Genomic DNA, 18,970 nt, shown 5'->3' on the forward strand with positions numbered 1-18,970 from the left:
GCATTAAATCTGAACCAACTGCTAGCTGAGTCATCAGTATGTTTATGAGTTTTCAGCACAAGGTATTAAAAAAAGAAAACCGTGGCTCTTCAATTTAAAAATGCTATAGTGAAACCTGTTCGTTAAATATATAAGTATCCTAAGAAAAGCCCACACTGAAATGATGAAATACCAAAGCACTAGGTATAAATTTCTCCTCCATTTGAATATACCTAAACAAGACTTATATTCCAGTATGTTTAAGAGCCTTCTTTTTTATGATGAGCAAAATCTAAAATCCTAAATTCTCCCAAAATTTAGATGCTTAAGATTGGAATTTTATTTTTTTCTGTGTTGTGTCTTCTCATCCATTGCAGCACTGCCCCTGAATCTCTGTTGCTTAAGCATAAGAAAAAGAAAAAAACAGCACTTTTTGTTCTTTGCTTGAGCAGCCTCCTTACAACCCACATTTTCAGTAAGCAGAAGCTGGCTCTGCAGGTACATAGCTCAGTTCTTTACAGCCTCAAACAGGTTTTCCACTTCAAATGGCAAAGACAGCTATTATTTATCTTAAAAATATTGCAGTGAAATTCGTTCACTGCAAAGACAAACACATAACCAGTTAAATACTTTTTAAAAATGAGTGTCAAAATCTCAGAGCTACAGACTATTCCTAAATTTAAGTATGGACTTTGCAACATGGAAAAAATTAATTTATAAAGCCTTAAATCTTATAGGTCTTATCAATCTTATGGATTCACATTCATTTTTTAGTTGGGACTTGATCACATGAGTTATTCCAGTTGTAATTCAGCCCTTTGTAACATCATTGCATCCTATTCTTCAGCTTTAACTTGAAATAAATGTTTTGCAATAGAAAACAAAATAGGTAATCAAACTCCACTCACTGAATTTCCCTCCTGGTTTTCTCAAGGCACTCCAGTCTTACTGTTAACGCTCCTTTGGATAAAAATATGTTGCTAATGGACTTTTGTGTTACATGCAGAACTGATCATAGGTGCAACACTAAGTAAATAAAAATATATTTTATGAGTATGACCACCTTTCTCAACTATGCTGAAACTACAGAACCTTAACACAGATAGCTGCTTTTTCATGTAAGCTGATGAAGCTTCCAGCAGCCCTGAGGGAAATTTAAATGTTAATGTTAAGGGTATTTCTTTTTTCAACAATGGAGAAAAGAAAAGCACAAAAGCATTCTTGATGGCTTATATCAAAGGGAGGATTTCAGAATTAACTATAAAATATGCCTTCCAAACAACATCAGTGATAATTTAATATTTAAAGTAGGTTTAAAATATTATGCTGACGATTAAAATCAGAATGTGAAGAAGATAATATTTATCGGAAACATTTTCATTCCTAGACAGACTATCTCTGGTCGTGAAACAGTGCTGGAAAGTGAAGTTCTTTGTTTCATGAAGAGCAGTCTGTTTCAAAGCAAAATTAGTGCCTTCTCTGTCCTACTATTGACCTCGACTTTGACCTGGCTGGACCACCCTTACTAGAATAGGAGGTAATAAAGTCCCCAGGCTGGCTCAGCCTTAGGTCTCAGTTAAGCAGAGACTATCAATCATGCAAAATTAAGTGTAGCAGTTTTGTGATGTGGACATTTACTAGGAACTGAACTGAGATCACCAAACACTATTCATTTACCTTTCCAAGAAATACTTAAATGAACACCAAGACACTAAAGTAACATTTCTGAAGTTTAACACAATTGTTGGATGATATAGCAATCTGATTCAAGAAATTAGTGAAATTTTATTATACTGAAATTTACTGTTTAAAAGTTAAAAAGAAAAAATTTGCTTTAAAACAAGTTTTATCAGAGTGCATGCAATAAAGAAATATAACAAGAGAAATTTAGTCATTAATTATTTGTACTTTTTATATTTGAATTATCATGAAAATTTAAAGAAAAATAAAATCAAAACATAATGCAAAACCAATACTTTAAAATTGAATTTTTGAAACTTTTAATGCTTTGATTGCAAGTATGACACAGCAAAATGCAGCAGACTAATCACATATCACCTAACATTATTCAGGCTTTATTATTTTTGTCCATTAAAAACTCTCAGAGAGCTGACAAGCTCTCTAGCAGTCAAGACCAGGAAGAATGCTTTTTTATTATCATTAATGTAGTACCTAGAAGTCCCCCAATGATGCAGATCCTATTACTTTCAGAGATGCCTGAAGTTTGAGAACTTGTTCATCTCACAGAGTTTATCTTTCCACATAGAAAATAAAACTTGCAAAGTGAGGGGGCTGAGGAAGAAACAAGGAAAGCAAAATGTGGTTACTTTGCAGGGCTGACAACATAAGGCAGCATAGTGCAGGTCCTTCACAGTCAGATGGGATTGCATCTCCTAAAAGACGTGGTTACAAAATGTTTTCCTGTAAGATGGCATGTGTGTAAAGGAGGTACACTGGCATGCCTGGACACAGCGTACTCTTCCCACATATGCAGGTCAGAGGAGACCTTTCAAAAGGAAGACCTAGTTACACAGAATATTTGCGTTTGCTGGCAGAGGACTTCTCACAGATCTGCTCTGCTGGGCAGCGTCTGGGGAGCAGGAGGAACACCATTTCTTCCATCCTGTCTCATCTCAGGATCTGGCCATACTCTGTTTTCATACATTCTTTAGCCAGGGAAACAGTTTCTTTAGCTTATCTTCTCAGTCAGAAAGTCTATAAACAGATTTAAATAGACGCGCAGTTTCTGAAAGAAGCTTTTGCATTCCCCAGAAAATAGCTTTGCCATCCACAGTGGGGTCATGACCCCCAGGTTGGGAATCAGCAATACTGAAGATATCCTGTGTCAGTCCCATGTGGCTCAGCACTGCTGAAGGCTTCTGTCTTATTATTCTCACACCTCTGGTGGAGAGATGGATGAGTCCCCTAGTATTGATTGGCATGCCTCATTTCACTACTGGGTTTCTTAAATTCTATTTGCTGAGAGTTTTGGAACAGTTGAAGTGCAGAAGCGGTTCTATGTAGGAATTCCTTCTTGGGGTGCCACCCAAGAAACATCTTCCACCATGAATGATACAAAGAGTTTTATTAACGATGGATATCAGATCATTCTCTCTCTGCCCTAAAAACAACTGACATTGTCCTATGCTATGCTTTGTAATCCTACAAAAATTGGTTTTCTTCAATCTTTATCTGTAAGTTTAATCAAAAAAGAAAACAATCAAGCAACTCTTCTCCAATAGCTAAAATTTCCCATTTAACATTTTCAGGTATTCAAGTCAAAAGAATAAATTTATAACATAGTTCCTTTCTTTTGAAAAAGAAGTGGGTGAGGGAGGCTGCTGTTGAATTTAACAAAGCAGCATGTGATTTGGCAGCCAAAAGGCTGATGCCATCAGGAGCTTTTCAAACTTGTTTGCGGAGAAATCAAGATGATACTGCTTTGGCAGGATGCCTTTCTGACAGAGTGAATGAACAACTTGATTTCAGGGCTTGGTCAGCTTTGTTGCACTAGTACCTTCATTCTTTATTTTATAATGCTCTGGTGAAACTAGAAAAATAATTTTATAAATTCCTAGTTTTGTTAAAACATATTAAACTATCTTAACTCCATCTAGTATAATTATCCTGCTGGCTTTCCTTAACATTTAGCCTTTTGATTAGTGCTGATATCAAGTTGGTTAAAACAACAGTAGTGGTTACAATGTTACAAAATTCAGTACTAATTGCATTTTACTAATTCAGTCTCCTTTTAACATTTTCTGTGTGTAATTTCACATACTCCTAAAATGCAAGGCAAAACCCTAAGCAGATGGATTACACAGCCCTGTGCTGCGAGCTCCGTGTTTCATAAGTACAGCTGGAAAACTCAGATCCACAGGGCCAGTTACGGACCTAGTTCAACTGGATAGGTCTGTCCAGATGTGACCATGTTGCAGGACTGGGGAGTATTTGTTTCACTGATTGAGGCTGATGGAAAGGAGGAAAGGAGATTAAAAATCCTCCAGTCTCGTTCACCAAAAATGTATCCAATCCACACTATAGGCAGACTTAAATCTCTCAAATTAAGGGAATAACTCACAACCTTTAAGTGGCCCAATCACTATAGGTGGATGAAGGCACAAATTTTCTCAATGGGTTCCAGAGATCTTTCTTGACAGCAGCATAATGCAGAGCTAGAAATCTTGGATTTCTTTCCATTGCATAAGTCTGATCACAGTCTCTTTGAGTCTTGTCAAGCCTTTACAATTAATTTTTCTCTTTCCCTCTTGGTTGCTCATCATAGTCTGCCTGCCCCCCACTCATAATACAGGCATTCTTATTCCACTTATGCTTATGTCTCTGATTCTCATCCCAGTATTACATAACTAAAATAGAAAGATAAATGGGAATATATTATCCCACAATACATGAATGTTAAATGCATTTTGTAAAGACAAGGAGGCTTGGTATCTCAGCTAGAAACCAACGTTTTAAAACTGGCTATTTTGAGACTGTACATCAAGATTAATGGTATTTATCATGGGTAATTTTTAAATTATTAGTTGTTCCCATATGACAACCTAAGATAAGTTGAAAGCACTGTATGTTTGAATTTGGTGGTGAAAAAGGAGAGGAGTCAATGTTTGTATGGTGTGCTTATGCCTTTTAATTCTAAATCACAAAGTGGCATTTCATATAATCAACATGTTGTCCTATGAATTCTTTCTACATTTGATATTAAATTATAAGTAAATAAAATTGTGTTCATTGTGTTCAAGTTAATAATGTATCATTTAGATTTGAGTAGTTTATTCTAGACCTGAGTCATATTATTCCATTGTTCATATTCTCATTTGCAAATCCCAGTCCTGCAGCTGTCTCAGAGAAAATGAAGCTACTAACAGATTATAATAGATAGATAGACTTGACTGATGTGGATATGCCTTTACAGGAACATACATTTCACTCATGTGATCTCACTACAGTTACCAGTAAAGACACTTTGCAGCCCTCCACCTTCCCCCTTCATTTCAATAAGGAAAAATAGTATGAAATTCTAGATTATCATGCCCTGAATTCCCTCATCAACCTGCTCTGGTGTAGTGCCTATGCATGCATACAATAGAACTTAGAGGTAATGTAAACAAAGAGTAACTTTTCTTTACGATCTATATAAGGGCATTCAGGGTTTCATGGGTCTAGTATCATAAAATTCCTTTCAGATAGGAAGATAGAGTGTTCACTAGAATCATGTAATTGATAGACATGCAAGTTGTCAGGTGCAATCTTGGCCTGACTCCAGGATGTTAAAGTTTTTAAAAAATCAGGCAATTTATTTTCAAGCATTTTCTTGTTCTCTTCTGTTCTATATATGGGAATGAAAAGTGTCACCCATTGCACATACCGTTTACATTCAGTGTGCTCATCAGGTCTTTCTTCTCGGGGAACAATGGGAAAAATACCACAATAGGAAACCCTCTAAAGTAAAACTACGCTCAATAACATCAAGCTGAGATGCAGCACTTTCACTGCTTTTATTTTCCTCCATTCTTAGTAATGTAATAACACTAGGCATTACAGAACTCACACATTATGGAGCATGATTGAAAAGCTCTGGGTATATGAGAATTAATCTTCTTTTATCATGACAGACTAGCATATTAAAAATGGTCCCACTTGTATAACTACTGAAAATTGCTTTTGGAAATCAGTCAAGTAAAAGAGGTTCAAAAATTCTTTTTGAAAACTACACGAGAACAGAAAATCTGAAAGGTATGCAAAGTATGAGAAGAAAGATATTTCAAATGTATTGTGATTATCAGGAATAGATTCTGCAGAAAATAGGATGTGGCAAAGAAAATATGTACTGCACTGCTTCTAAATGGGTGGTTACAAAATTATCTAGTAAAATAAATATATGTGGCAAATGACACATACCTATTTAATGACACTTTGAGTTCATGTGAAGTTTGGCAGTGTAATAAAAGTCTTATCTCTTGCCTGCACTGTTATTGCACAGATTTAAACTGCTGTCTCAGAGGCAGTTTTATTATCTTTTTCAATCTCTCCCATAAAAGTGAGACTTGATTTGCTCAGCATGAGAACAGATCAATAAAAGCTGAGTTATACAGCAGATTAGATCACTAACTCAAGAGATCAAAGATGTTAAATACAAGTTGTATAGGAACAATTAGACCAAAAGTTCAGTTCAAATATACTGTACTTACTTGTATAAATCTCAAAAGAAATATCATCCTGATATGAAAAAATAGTTTAAATTTTGTCAGTTTTGTTTGTTTTATCTAGAAAAAATAGAAAGAGCATTGTTTCTGAAAAGACAAAGACACAATTTCTAATGAAATATAAGATCATTTTAGTGCTTGATTATTTTAGGTAATTCTTCTCATTATCATAACAGAAATCTGTTTGAATTTAATCTTCTAGATTCTAAAAAGGCATTCAAATTAAAAGGTAACAATATTCAACAAAGAAAGATTCCCGATTTCTGTAATGTCTTTGAGGTGCAAGCAATATCTTGAACAAGGATCTCTAGATTTCTATATGCTTTAAATACACCTTTTTCTAAATAAGGAGTCTATTTAAAAAAAAGATCCTACTCAGCAAAGAGGTATTAGTTAATTTATATTAGTTACTTAGAGGTTCACAAAGAGTTAATTAATGGAGACATTACCTTTAGGAACTAGAACACAAATTAATCCACAGGATATGCACAGACACATTCAAGGGTTAGTATGTGACACATAACATAAATTCATGTCAATGGATGCTTTGGATTAAACATCTCTATTTAGCTATACCATAGAGGTATTGGTATCATGAAATGACTCATATTGTTGTGGTCATATTAGTTTAAAAATTTGCCACAGTATTATAGCTTAGAAGTTGATTCTTTTCTTGATAAACTTACGTATTTTCAACTCATTCTAATGTAAGTTTCATTTAGGGCTGAACAGCTCTTTTTATTTCCACTTCAGTGTAATACCATTCCTACAAGCAAAATGAAACACAAACTTTCTTCTTTGCTTGAGGTTCTTTGTTGATTTAAGAAAGAAAAAAAAATGAATGGTTATGTCAGGTGATTCTCTAAAACTAAGGATTCAGAGTGTAATTCGAATACTGATTCTGATTACTATTGTCATAAATTGCAAGGGAAAAAAAAATTAAAAAAAAACAAACTCTGACTGATTTAACTAAAAATGCAATGGTAACTTGAAGGCAGAGTCCTGGGACTAGTCCGCAGTTTCTTTTGTCACATAGTCATACTGCAGATGTTTGAAAAGCAGAACTGGAGCACCATAATTTTTGAGCCTTTAAAATTCTTAGACATGGTGTAGACAAACAATATTTTAATAGAAAAAATAATTTGGAATAGTCACTTTAAGATAAGGAATTTATATATTGATTATTTACTGTAATTATTGTTAATCATATAGCTGATTAACTTACTTATACAGACATATTTCAGTTACTCAATACAAAAATCAGAAAAGTTTTTTAAGACAAACAAGTTTCATTTTAGTATTAATTAATATCACACTAAATATATGTGCTACGAATTTTATGAGTTATAACATAAAGCAGACATACCTTGAACTACTTTAACTTCTATGAATTATTGTTTCCATATTTCTTTTAGGCTTTGCCTACTGTTGTTGACTTTCATAAGTATATGAGAAAGAAGGCACTTAATGGACCCACTCTCAGATTCTTCTGAGGTAAAGAAAAAAAAAATTTATCACACTCTTTCTGGTATATATGGCAGATGATAAATGCCAGGGCACAACTGAAAACAAAGTAATTTCTGAATGCCCTACATTTGTCTCCTTTTTTAGAAACTCCATTTGATTTATTTAACTCCTGTATGTTCTCACTTTGGCATGAAACAATTCCCATCCCTTCTTCTCAAGTTGATTAATAGTGGAGGTACCCCTTGAATACTCTTACATGTTATATGTCCATCTTACTGCAGCCCTCATGACAAATCAAGGTCACTAAGGAAAGGCTGAGCGCTTTGCATAGGAAGACTGTAACCTCTCTTACAAGGGCTAATCTGCCTATTGTTTTTAGGGAAACAAAGAAAAATCAGAGGATGCTGACAGTGTTTCAGATATTGAACAGCTTTCACTATTTTAGCATTTTCAAATAAAGCTTCAAGTGATACAAATTGCTTTTTGGGTGCTAGCTATCATCTCCCTGGTTTACTCTGTATTCTGTTTCAGCCGGGATATGACACACACAGACATCAAGTTGATAAGTTTGGTTTATTTCTTCCTGTTGGTAGATGAAGATTCAATGTCTGCTCTGTAACCCTTAGACATATCAGTTGTTTTCAATACTGTAAATCACATTTTGCTGATGGCTGCATGCCCTAAAAGGATTGGACAATGCTATTTTTCAATATCTGAACAAAATTTGGTAATACTGAAGTTATGGTAGATTTTCGGGAAGTGTCTTGTGGCATGGTGGAGGTAATTATATATTCAAAGACTATACATACTGTTAGGCATCTCAGGATGAATTAAAGAATGCAGCAGTATCTGCGTCAGTTTTCTTCTATACGCATCTGTCCAGGAGTCTGTTGAATGTCCTACTGGAGATTCTTTCTGAAAGTGGATCTTGCCATTACTGCTAATAATTTTTCACCTCCAAAGGATTTAAACACACTCCATAAAGAGCTGCAACTTCAAATCCTATAGAATAAGACAGTACAACACTAGTAAGCTATTGAGAGAAGTAGTTTATAGCTTGCTGAGAGAATACAAAAATGAATGCTTCATAACCTAGAATGAGTAGCCCATACTAATGGGCTAGATACAGTTCAGTGAAAATGTTTCCTTCTCCAACCAGTCAGGGAGATAAAAATTTTACATTCTCATATCAACAGCAGGGAATAATGTAGCATCAGTTCTAAATTTCATCATTCTATTGACCAGGTAATATCCCAGTTGTGCAAATAAACCCACCTCACAGTATCGACAAAATAATTTTGTCTCCGGCAGACTGGGTAGTCATCCCTAGTTTTATCAACTGGGGAATGTTATGCTCATTATAAACTTGATTATGCTCAGGTTACTGAAAAGGAGTGTTTCCCAGTGGCGGAGGGCATAGGTGACTGTTCTGCCAGTGATTATTATGTTCTGAGGGTCAATCAAATTGTACTTACTTAAGTATCAATTATGATAATTACATTCAAACTATTTGTATTAAGATATTTATACTTTAATTGAAATAAAAATTTTGTAAAAAATTAGGATGCAAGATCTTTCTCCAAATCATAGTAAACAGGAGATGAATGTAGACAGGCAACCACACAATACAAGCAGAATGCAGTGACTGAGATCATCCTATTATTCTATCCTGTAGAAGTTTTCTCCTGACATATTTCCAGGGCTTTTTACCTGGAAAAGGTAAAAGAATAGGTAGAGAATAATGGCATTTCACAGTTTCACCGACTAGATAAAAGTGAGAGATGGTGGTGGTAGGTATTGTAGTGGAGAGAATATTCATTTAAGTAATGACCAATTACATGCAGGTTATTGCCCCAAAGGAAACAGCTGAAAGCAGTGCTGTGGGTGTTCCATCTTCCCGTGTCAGAATGCTGAATGCTTTTAATTGAATCTAGTGTGAAAGCAGCTGAAGAGAAACACCTTTCATGTTAGAAAATATGCCATTATGTCAGTTTTCTGGAAGTCTTGTGGAAAAGAAATGGAAATGCAAACTCTCAGCTACTTTGATAATTATTATATAACACATTCGATACATTTGAACTGAATTGCTAAAAATGCATCTTGAATTGATATGAGAAACTGAAACTGATTCAGTTTGTATGGAGAAATAAGAATCAAAATAACTGTTTACAAAACATAAATTAAGTCACAAGTGTACACAAATAAGGTCATTGAATATTGAGCTAATTGCTTTGAAAAAAAGTTCATACTAAATGTGATATTTGCCAAACATAGAGGATTTAGTTAGGCAATTAGAACTGACAGAAAATGACTGAACTAATTAAACTAGAGCTCTGTAAGCAATTTATCTCATTAAATGTTTTACAGTTATACATCTGCATCAAAGTTATTTTGTGTTTAGTTTAAATAATAATAAAGGAGGGAAAATCAAGGTTAATTGGCATTTTAATAATGAGCATCTCAATTAAAATTATCTTATCTACAGAAAAGACTTCCTTGCAAATAATTACAACATGCTCTCTATTTATTCTGCAGTTTGAAGAACAGATTGAAAGCAAATTTGATAGATTACTTCAGTGTGAGTTCCATCATGTGTATCGATGGAAGTATACAATCCACTTTTATTATTAACCTCTTATCACCTCCATAATTGTTGTTAGTGGTGAAGACTGCTCTCATGCAATTTATAAAGACAGCTGTGTGATTCTGGATGGATATTCCACTGGATGGGAGAAAAATCCACTATCTCTGCATGAAAACTAAGTGAAGATAGTGAAAGATTAGGCTACAGATGTGCAGAACAACTTTCTAAACTTGCTTAAACAGATTGGGTCACAGTCTTGATTGACCTTGTGACTTGCCATGACAGTTGTCAAAGATGATGATCTAAAGTTCCTTTCCAACCCTAACCATTCTATGATTCTATGATTCTATGTTTTGGGTCAGATGCAAAATGCATATTTTGATACATTCTCATTTTCTGTGAAAACAATGCTTGCTTTTCAGTATTATCTGGTTGGCCATGTATTATGGGCAATAATGCAGACATAAGCCAGACACCAGCTCTGGTATCTGTTGGGTGCAGAACATACTTCAGCAGCTTGCCAGGTAGATTTCCACTGCTCCATATGATTAACAACTGGAGAAAAAAAAACAAACAGTCAAGATCCTGGTATACAAAATGGACTCAGATTTGTGTCATATCTTCTAGGTGGCTGATGATTTCATTTCTGTGCTTTTCCCTTCTACTACTGTATCTTATGATACAGAGAAAACTCCAGGAACAAACTTGCCAACAAAGTTTTCAAGCTGACAAGCAGGTATTCTTTATTGCGGCGCCGGGAGACATGGGGGATAGCCCCTCCTAACGTGTGTCTCCCCACTTGCCACACAAGCCGTCCTCTTATAGCCGCCGGGCATACATACATATTCATGAGGCTATGTATGGATTACATCGTTTTCCAGAGAGTTCCTCACATGTGTACAGAATTGTGGTGGTGGTCTCTGAGGGTCGTTTACTTCCTCCAACAATCTTCATCACTTCTGACAGCCTTTGAAGCACACGCAGTAGATGCTCATACCAGTTTAATTGGTTCATTAGCACCAGAAACATAATAATGCTCCTATCCACCTTCTTATCAGTTAGTTTAACTGTAGCCCATCCTGGTCACCTGCAGTTCCCAGATACTCCCCATCCTGTGTCCTGTTCTTCTAAACTGTTTTTTCTTAAAACTATGTCAAGTATAACAATTTATCTTGTGAGAATTCTCAGTATGTTCTCTAGCTGCACTCTATTTTTCTATGTATCATGCACCTCAGTAATTTTCCATTGCTACTGTTACAAAGCCTTCAAACTTAACATTACTTAAAACTAATTCTAAAGATTTCTATATTCTATTTTGTGATTTTGTGCCCTCCCTTTGTCTCAAATTCCCCCCTTTTCCTATCCTTTTGCAAATTCTTTTGCCACCTTTTTTCATATATTCCCATTACCATCAAAAGTCTTTTTGAAATAACTTCCCGTTTCTACTTGGTGCTTAATTTCATTCCTTTTCCAACCTTCATAATTTATCATAGACTGTTTACAACACCAGAGGGAACATTGTATCATACCACAAGTAATCAATATCAAAATAAGTAACATCAATATTCCTGCAACCAGTTGCCTCAACCAGTAGAGATTGGGTAACCAAGAAGTTAACTTTTTCCATATTTCTTCAAAACCCCAGGAGGTGTCATCCATGGTCATTTCATGAAATATCTTAGTTTGTTTCCAAATTTCCTCCAGATCTGTTTCCATTCTGCCACTTTGATCTATATAGGAACAACAGCTTTCATTGGTTATGGAACAAACCCCTCCTTGTGATGCTAGTAACATGTCTAGAGCCATTCGGTTCTGTGATACCACTTTAGACAGGCTGGTTATCTCTTATTGTTCTGCCTGAATTATATCAATGTTTTTACTTTCCATTTCCTCTATGGTTGCTGAGATATTTACAATTGCCTTTTCTAATTCACTTACTCCCAAAGATGGAATTAGCCCTCTTACAAAACTATGAAATGCGCTGTGCCGCTCAATAATACAGTTAAACCCTCACTTAATCCATCTAGCAAAACTTCTAATCCAGGTCCCGGAAGGATACCTGTCGATAATGGTAAAATTGGGTATTACAGCACCTAAGGTGCATGCCCCCTTCTAGTTGGGGGGTAGAGTCTTATAAGCATTTTTTCCACATAACCAATACCATCCTTTCCCTTGAGGAACAGGCCACCACTGAACTATGATACCATCTATATTAATAGTATGATTACAATTTGAATGGTGACCTACATCTGTGGCATTTAAAGAAACAAAATATCCTACCCTGGTTCCTGGTGTAATACATCTTTGTGCACAGGTGTAATATTTATTACCTGGACTAGGATTAACTATTCCAAATTTTAACCTTTCCTTCGAATACAGATTGCTAGTGTTCACCCACAAATCTGTCCATGAGACAGTGTTAGGAATTGGAACTCCAATTAATGGGAGATCCAGGCTTTCTCCTGATTTAGGCAACTGTGCACACACCCAACAGTCACTACGATTAAAGACATAGTAACATTCTGTGCTAATTTCAGGTATAAATTCTGGTCCCAAGCTTGTGCGCCAGTTGTCATATGAGTCCAAATTATGACCAATGCAATTTCATACGTAACGGTCCTGAAGGCTTGATCCGCCATGTTTTCTCTGGCTCTGGTGCTTTCTTGAATAATGTATCCAAGCAGGTTGTTCCTTTATCTTCACTGCTGTAAAGGTGGTCAGTAATATCTGGTACGGTCCCCTCCACTTCTGTAGAGGATCTCCTGAAAAACTCTTAACATAAACCCAGTCTCCAGATCTGAAAGGGTGAATCGGATAATCCAAACCTCTTGCTCTTGTCCCTACTATTCCCTTATTTATCTCCTCCAATTGTTTTCCCAGATTGATCAGAAACTGTCGGAGATAGCCTTATACCACTTCCTGAAGACTTTCTCCTTTAAACTGGGACTGATATGGTCTTCCATACAAAATCTCAAATGGGCCAACCTCTTCTTTCAACCGAGGTTTAGTTCGAATTCTTAACAGAGCCAGAGGTAACGATTGTACCAATATAAGTTCGTTTCCTGACATATTTTACTAGTCTGTTGTTTGATCAGACGGTTCATCTTTTCTACTTGCCCACTGGCCTGAAGCCTGTATGGAACATGTAGTTGCAAATGAATTTCTTATTTTTTGCTAATTTCTTGTAACAACTTTGCACTGAAGTGTGAACCCAGTGTGAAGAAATTGCCACTGGTGCTCCAAAATGAGGTATTATTTCATTTAATAATGTTTTAATCACCTGCCTTGCATTATTTATCCTACAGAGGAATGCTTCTGGCCAGCCTGAAAAAGTATCCGTTAGCACCAACAAATATCGATAACCCCCTTTTCTTGGTCATTCAGAAAAGTCTATTTGCCATTGCTGTCCCAGGTAACTTCCTCTCCCAATTGTCCCAGTTTGATTTCTATTTTCAGATTTAGGATTATTCTTAAGACATAACTGACTGTTTTATCACTAATTGAACTGTGGTGTATAGAGTCCTTCCTACAATTTGTTTGTCTAAATATTTATACAAAGAGTTGCCACCCCAGTGAGTTTTATTATGTTCTTCCTGAACTAACTTCCAGAGTTGGTTATAGGGGACTACAATTCACCCATCAGGTATTTGAGCCCAATCCTCTTTCTTTTCCTGTCCCTGTAGATCCTCAATCAATTTTCTATCCTCTTTTGAATACCTAGGTTTAGATTTTTCAATTGTTAGTTTGCCATCAGGAATTAAGGACATGATTTGAGATTGTTCATGTGCTCATTTGGCTTCAAAATCAGCCAAATTATTTCCAATTTCCTGATCAGAGTCACCTTGTTCATGTCCTCTACAGTACATAATAGCTACTTGTTCAGGTAGCTGAACAGCTTCCAGTAATCATAGAATTTCTGTAGCATGTTTAATCTGTTTCCCTTGTGTGTTCAAAAGTCCTCGTTCTTTCCAGGTAGCACCATGTGCATGTACCACACCAAATGCATATTTAGAATAAGTCCAAATATTTATCCTTTTATCTTTAGCCAATTCCAGGGTTCTCATTAATGCTATTATTTCTGCCTTCTGGGCAAAGGTGTTCACAGGTAAAGGTTTAGCTTCTATTACCTGTGAAGTGATGGCAATGCCTTTCGTTTACCACTTTTCCTGAAGCTACTACCATCAGTAAACCAAGAATCAGCATTTTCCAGAGGTTTTTCTTTCAAATCTGGTCGGCTCAAATATAGTCTCTATAGTGGTCAAGCAGTTGTGTGTTGGTGGTTCTGTCGATGGTTCCTGCAAAAAGGATGCTGGATTCACAACGTTAGTGACCACAATTCTATATCATCCTGTTCTACAATGGTGGCCTGGTATTTTAAAAAACTGTGAAGGACATAACCAGTGGGCTCCTTTCTGTTCCAGGACTGCTGATACCACATGGGACACTAGCACAGTAATCTTTTGTCCCAAGGTGAATTTGCGAGCCTCTTCAATATTCATAACGACTGCTGCCACATCCCTTAGGCATCTGGGCCATCTTTTGCTCACTTCATTCAGCTATTTTGAAAAATACGCCAGTGCCCTTCTGTATGGTCCTAGTTTCTGAGCAAGGACCCCCAAGGCTATTCCTTGTTTTTCATAGGAATATAGCCAAAACGGTTTAGTCACATCCGGAAGTCCCAGAGCTGGAGCTCTCATTAACTCTATCTTTAAATTTCTAAAAGCCTCCTCTGCTTTATCAGTCCAGTCCAAAGAGGGAGGGTTTCCCTTCAGCAGTTCGTATAGTGGTCTTACCAGAACACCATAATCATGGGTCCAAAGTCTGCACCATCCTGTCATTCCCAGGAATGTCCGGAGCTCCTTGACAGTCGATGGTCGTGGAGTCTGGCAAATGGCTTCTTTTCTGGCAGTTCCAAGTTCTCTCTGTCCTCCTGTTATTTCATATCCTAGGTAGGAAACTCGGGTTTGGATTAGTTGGGCCTTTTGTCTGGATACCCGATAACCATTCAGTCCCAGAAATTCAATAGTCCCACCATTCACTGGACACATTCTTCCTTTGTTTCTGTAGCATTTAACAGGTCATCCACATATTGTAACAGAGTCCCCGTCTGAGCAGGTGGCTTTCATAATTCTAATTCTCGTGCTAACTGATTTCCAAAAAATTGCTGGACTGTTTTTAAACCCCTGTGGTAATACTGTCCAAGTTAATTGAGTTTTTCTTCCTGCGTCAGGATTTTCTCATTCGAAAGCAAATAATTTTGGCTTTCTTTGGCCAATGGTAAGCAAAAGGAAGTGTCCTTTAAATCCAGGACGGCAAACCATTTCTGATTATTATTCAATTTAGTCAATAAATCATACGAATTAGCTACTACTGGACAAATATCCTCTGCAATTTTGTTGATTACCCTGAGATTGTAAATCAATCTGCAACTTTTCCTATCATATTTCTTTACTGTCCAGATACGAGTATTATATTCCAATTCACATTCAATTAATAATCTATATTTTAAAATGTATCAATTTTTTTTTTCATTCCCTTTGATCTTCTAATTTTAAGGGATATTGTTTTATTCTGATTGGGCAGGGCTCCCTTTTTTATTTCCACTTTAACAGGCAAAGCGTTTTTTTGCCTTACCTGGAACTTCAGATGCCCATACTCCCACATACACCTAATTAAGGATTTCTTCTATTTCAGGGAGGTCCTTCTTTTTGCTTTTCTGTTGAATTAAAGATAAACTCAAAAACTGCAATTAATTGACTGTTTTTAACTCTAAATTCCATTTTGCCTTCTTTAAATGTTGCTTCTTGCCCTAATAAAGATTTTAGAGAATTTGGCATTCATAAAAATTTATGCATTCTTATTTGTTTTCCCAATTTGTACTTTAAAGGTTTCAGATAGAATGCCTTTTTTTTTTTTTTTTCCTGCTTGTTCTTGGTGGCCAGTAGCTCCCACATCTGTAACGAATTCTTTCCTTTCTAACACCAAATAAGTTGCTCCTGTATCCACTAAAATTCCTCTTTATTTCCTCTAGTTCCTCATTTTAATTTAACCAGTGGATCTGCTAGGGTAGATTCCCCAGGTCCCTGTCAGTCCAGTTCCAATTCAGTCACCGGAGCCACCGCATGGCACTGCCCCCCCCCCCCCCCCCCCGGGCAGTCTCACTTCCAACGTCCAAACTCCCCATAGCACGCACACCGATCCGGTTCCACAGAATAGCTCACTCCCCCAACCTCTGCCCGTCGTCACTCCTCCATGCTCAAACACAGGAGCTGCCCGAGCTCCCCCCCTTTCCCCCTCGGTTTTCCCTTTTTTTTTGTTTTCCACAGGTGCTCACCCTGCTCTGCAGGGGCTGCAGATAACTGCCTCTGCAACAGCACTTCTGGTTTAACCCCTTCTTAAGTCTGAATGTGAATGTGCCGCTTGTTGCCAGTGACAGCAATCTCTTCCACCTTATCAATATCAAATAGGACGAATACAGAGGGTGATCCTCTCGGAGGTACCCGTGATACATAATTTTCAACCTATCTTCCTGATTACTGTTTTTTTAACTTTAAACATCTTTCCCCAATATCACAGGCTGAACAACATCTCTTCAGCTTAACTTTCAGTTTTTCCCTGTCCTTTTCCAAGGGCAAAATTAAGGAATCTGGCAGAGCTATATTAATTTTGCATTCAGTCTGTCACTCCGCCTGATTTCTTAAAGTGAAAAACATATCTGCATACATTACTTCATGCCATTTTCCTTGCCCCCTCAAAACAACATTAATTGTAACAATGTATTATAGTTCAGAGTTCCATTTTTAGGCCATTTTTCCTGATCTTCCAAAGTATACAAAGGCCACCATCGGTTAAAACATATTACCAATATTTTCTTATTTACCAAGCCCCCAGGAGACTCTCCAAGTTCTTTCCAGTGTGTCAAAATGCACCCAAAAGACTCTTTTTCAAGATGTCTTCACTCTGCTGATTTTCCATTATCAATCTCACATTCACACACACACATACACAAACGGGATCCCACAGACACACTCCACACAGTTACAAAACTTGAGACAAAGACAGAGACTAAAATTCAACCAAATAACCAACAGTTAATAACACAGTTTTAACATCCTGTCACCAGTACCAAAATCATTACTGTAAAAAGCCACAAAATAAGACGAATACCAGTAGAATCAAAAGCAATACATCCTAACACCTATGGCTCAGACCATATTGTAACATTAATAGGGGGGTTTCCTTGAACCCTTTATAGTTGACCAGCCTGCCAGTATCCCAAGAAGGACGAGACCCTTGTGCCCGACCAGCCTGTCTGCATCCCACTGTGGGACGTACTGGACAGCCCACTGTACCAGAGGGTGATTCAACTAACCTATTCAGGGACCCAGGCTGATAGCATCACTGAATCAAATCCCTTATGGGCTGTTGATAGCACACTGGACACAAAATCATTTCCACAAGACACCCCCTGCATCTTGCAGGACCCAAACCACAAGAAGCCCCCAGCTTCTTATGGGTGTATGCCAGTAAAATCCAAAACCATTTCCACAAGATACCCCCTGTGTCTTGCAGGACCCAAACCTCAAGAAGCCCCTTGCTTCTTGTGGGTGAATACCAAACAGAAGCTAGCAGCCAGGTATACGCTTTTACCTACGAGATTTCCTATCTCAACCTACGGAAGGCTTCCAAACCATGTGTACGCTTACCAAACCAATTTACCAAACCGAGATGCCCCCTGCATCTTACAAACTATATAAAAGAAGAGAATACCTTTTATGAGATGGTCCTTGTCTGCTCCCACAGTGATCTGAATGAGTCGAGGGGTCCCTCCGGCAAAAATTCCCGAGGGCCCTAGGGAGCCCTGTCCTCAGCGGGTCCTGCAGCCGAGCAGAGAGGGTCCCATCTGGGGTGCCAAAATGATACGGAGAAAACTCCAGGAACAAACTCGCCAACAAAGTTTTCAAGCTGACAAGCAGGTATTCTTTATTGCGGCACCGGGAGGCATGGGGGATAGCCCCTCCTAACGTGTGTCTCCCCACTTGCCACACAAGCCGTCCTCTTATAGCCGCCGGGCATACATACATATTCATGAGGCTACGTATGGATTACGTCGTTTTCCAGAGAGTTCCTCACATGCGTACAGAATTGTGGTGGTGGTCTCTGAGGGTCGTTTACTTCCTCCAACAATCTTCATCACTTCTGGCAGCCTTTGAAGCACACGCAGTAGATGCTCATACCAGTTTAATTGGTTCATTAGCACCAGAAACATAATAATGCTCCTATCCTCCTACTTATCAGTTAGTTTAACCGTAGCCCATCCTGGTCACCTGCAGTTCCCAGATACTCCCCATCCTGTGTCCTGTTCTTCTAAACTGTTTTTTCTTAAAACTATGTCAAGTATAACAATTTATCTTGTGAGAATTCTCAGTATGTTCTCTAGCTGCACTCTATTATGTATCATGCACCTCAGTAATTTTCCATTGCTACTGTTACAAAGCCTTCAAACTTAACATTACTTAAAACTAATTCTAAAGATTTCTATATTCTATTTTATGATTTTGTGCCCCCCCCTTTGTCTCACTTATAAACACACCTACCTCCTCAAGCCTTTTTCTAAAACTATAGGGATGGGAATGAAGGAGGGAATCCTTCTAAATTTCACTTTTTCACTCAAGAATATCCCACTCTAAACAGTGCAGGAAATTGTTTAATACAC

General features: G+C 37.3%; 1 protein-coding gene and 1 long non-coding RNA gene across 2 annotated transcripts; both read right to left on the minus strand.

Annotated features, from left to right (window-relative positions):
* Nucleotides 1-1,955: 1,955 nt before the first annotated feature.
* Nucleotides 1,956-10,791, minus strand: LOC134156358 (uncharacterized). The gene is made up of 2 exons (XR_009961892.1): nucleotides 10,640-10,791; nucleotides 1,956-2,694 (listed from the first exon to the last, which is right to left on the minus strand). It is a non-coding gene; the product is annotated as an uncharacterized LOC134156358 (long non-coding RNA).
* A 3,723-nt stretch (nucleotides 10,792-14,514) lies between these two features.
* Nucleotides 14,515-15,404, minus strand: LOC134156349 (uncharacterized). The gene has a single exon (XM_062604312.1). The coding sequence runs from the start codon at nucleotides 15,300-15,302 to the stop codon at nucleotides 14,811-14,813; it is 492 nt and encodes a 163-aa protein (XP_062460296.1). The 5' UTR covers nucleotides 15,303-15,404; the 3' UTR covers nucleotides 14,515-14,810.
* Between the last annotated feature and the right edge of the window lie 3,566 nt (nucleotides 15,405-18,970).

This window comes from Pezoporus occidentalis, unplaced genomic scaffold (assembly GCF_034315485.1).
Source record: "Pezoporus occidentalis ecotype Australia unplaced genomic scaffold, CSIRO_AGI_Poc_V1 ctg85, whole genome shotgun sequence".
Classification (NCBI taxonomy): domain Eukaryota; kingdom Metazoa; phylum Chordata; class Aves; order Psittaciformes; family Psittacidae; genus Pezoporus; species Pezoporus occidentalis.

Bases quoted from the DNA above. Each gene is read 5' to 3' on its own strand.
- LOC134156349 (XM_062604312.1), bottom strand. From the start codon at position 15,302: ATGTGTCCAGTGAATGGTGGGACTATTGAATTTCTGGGACTGAATGGT.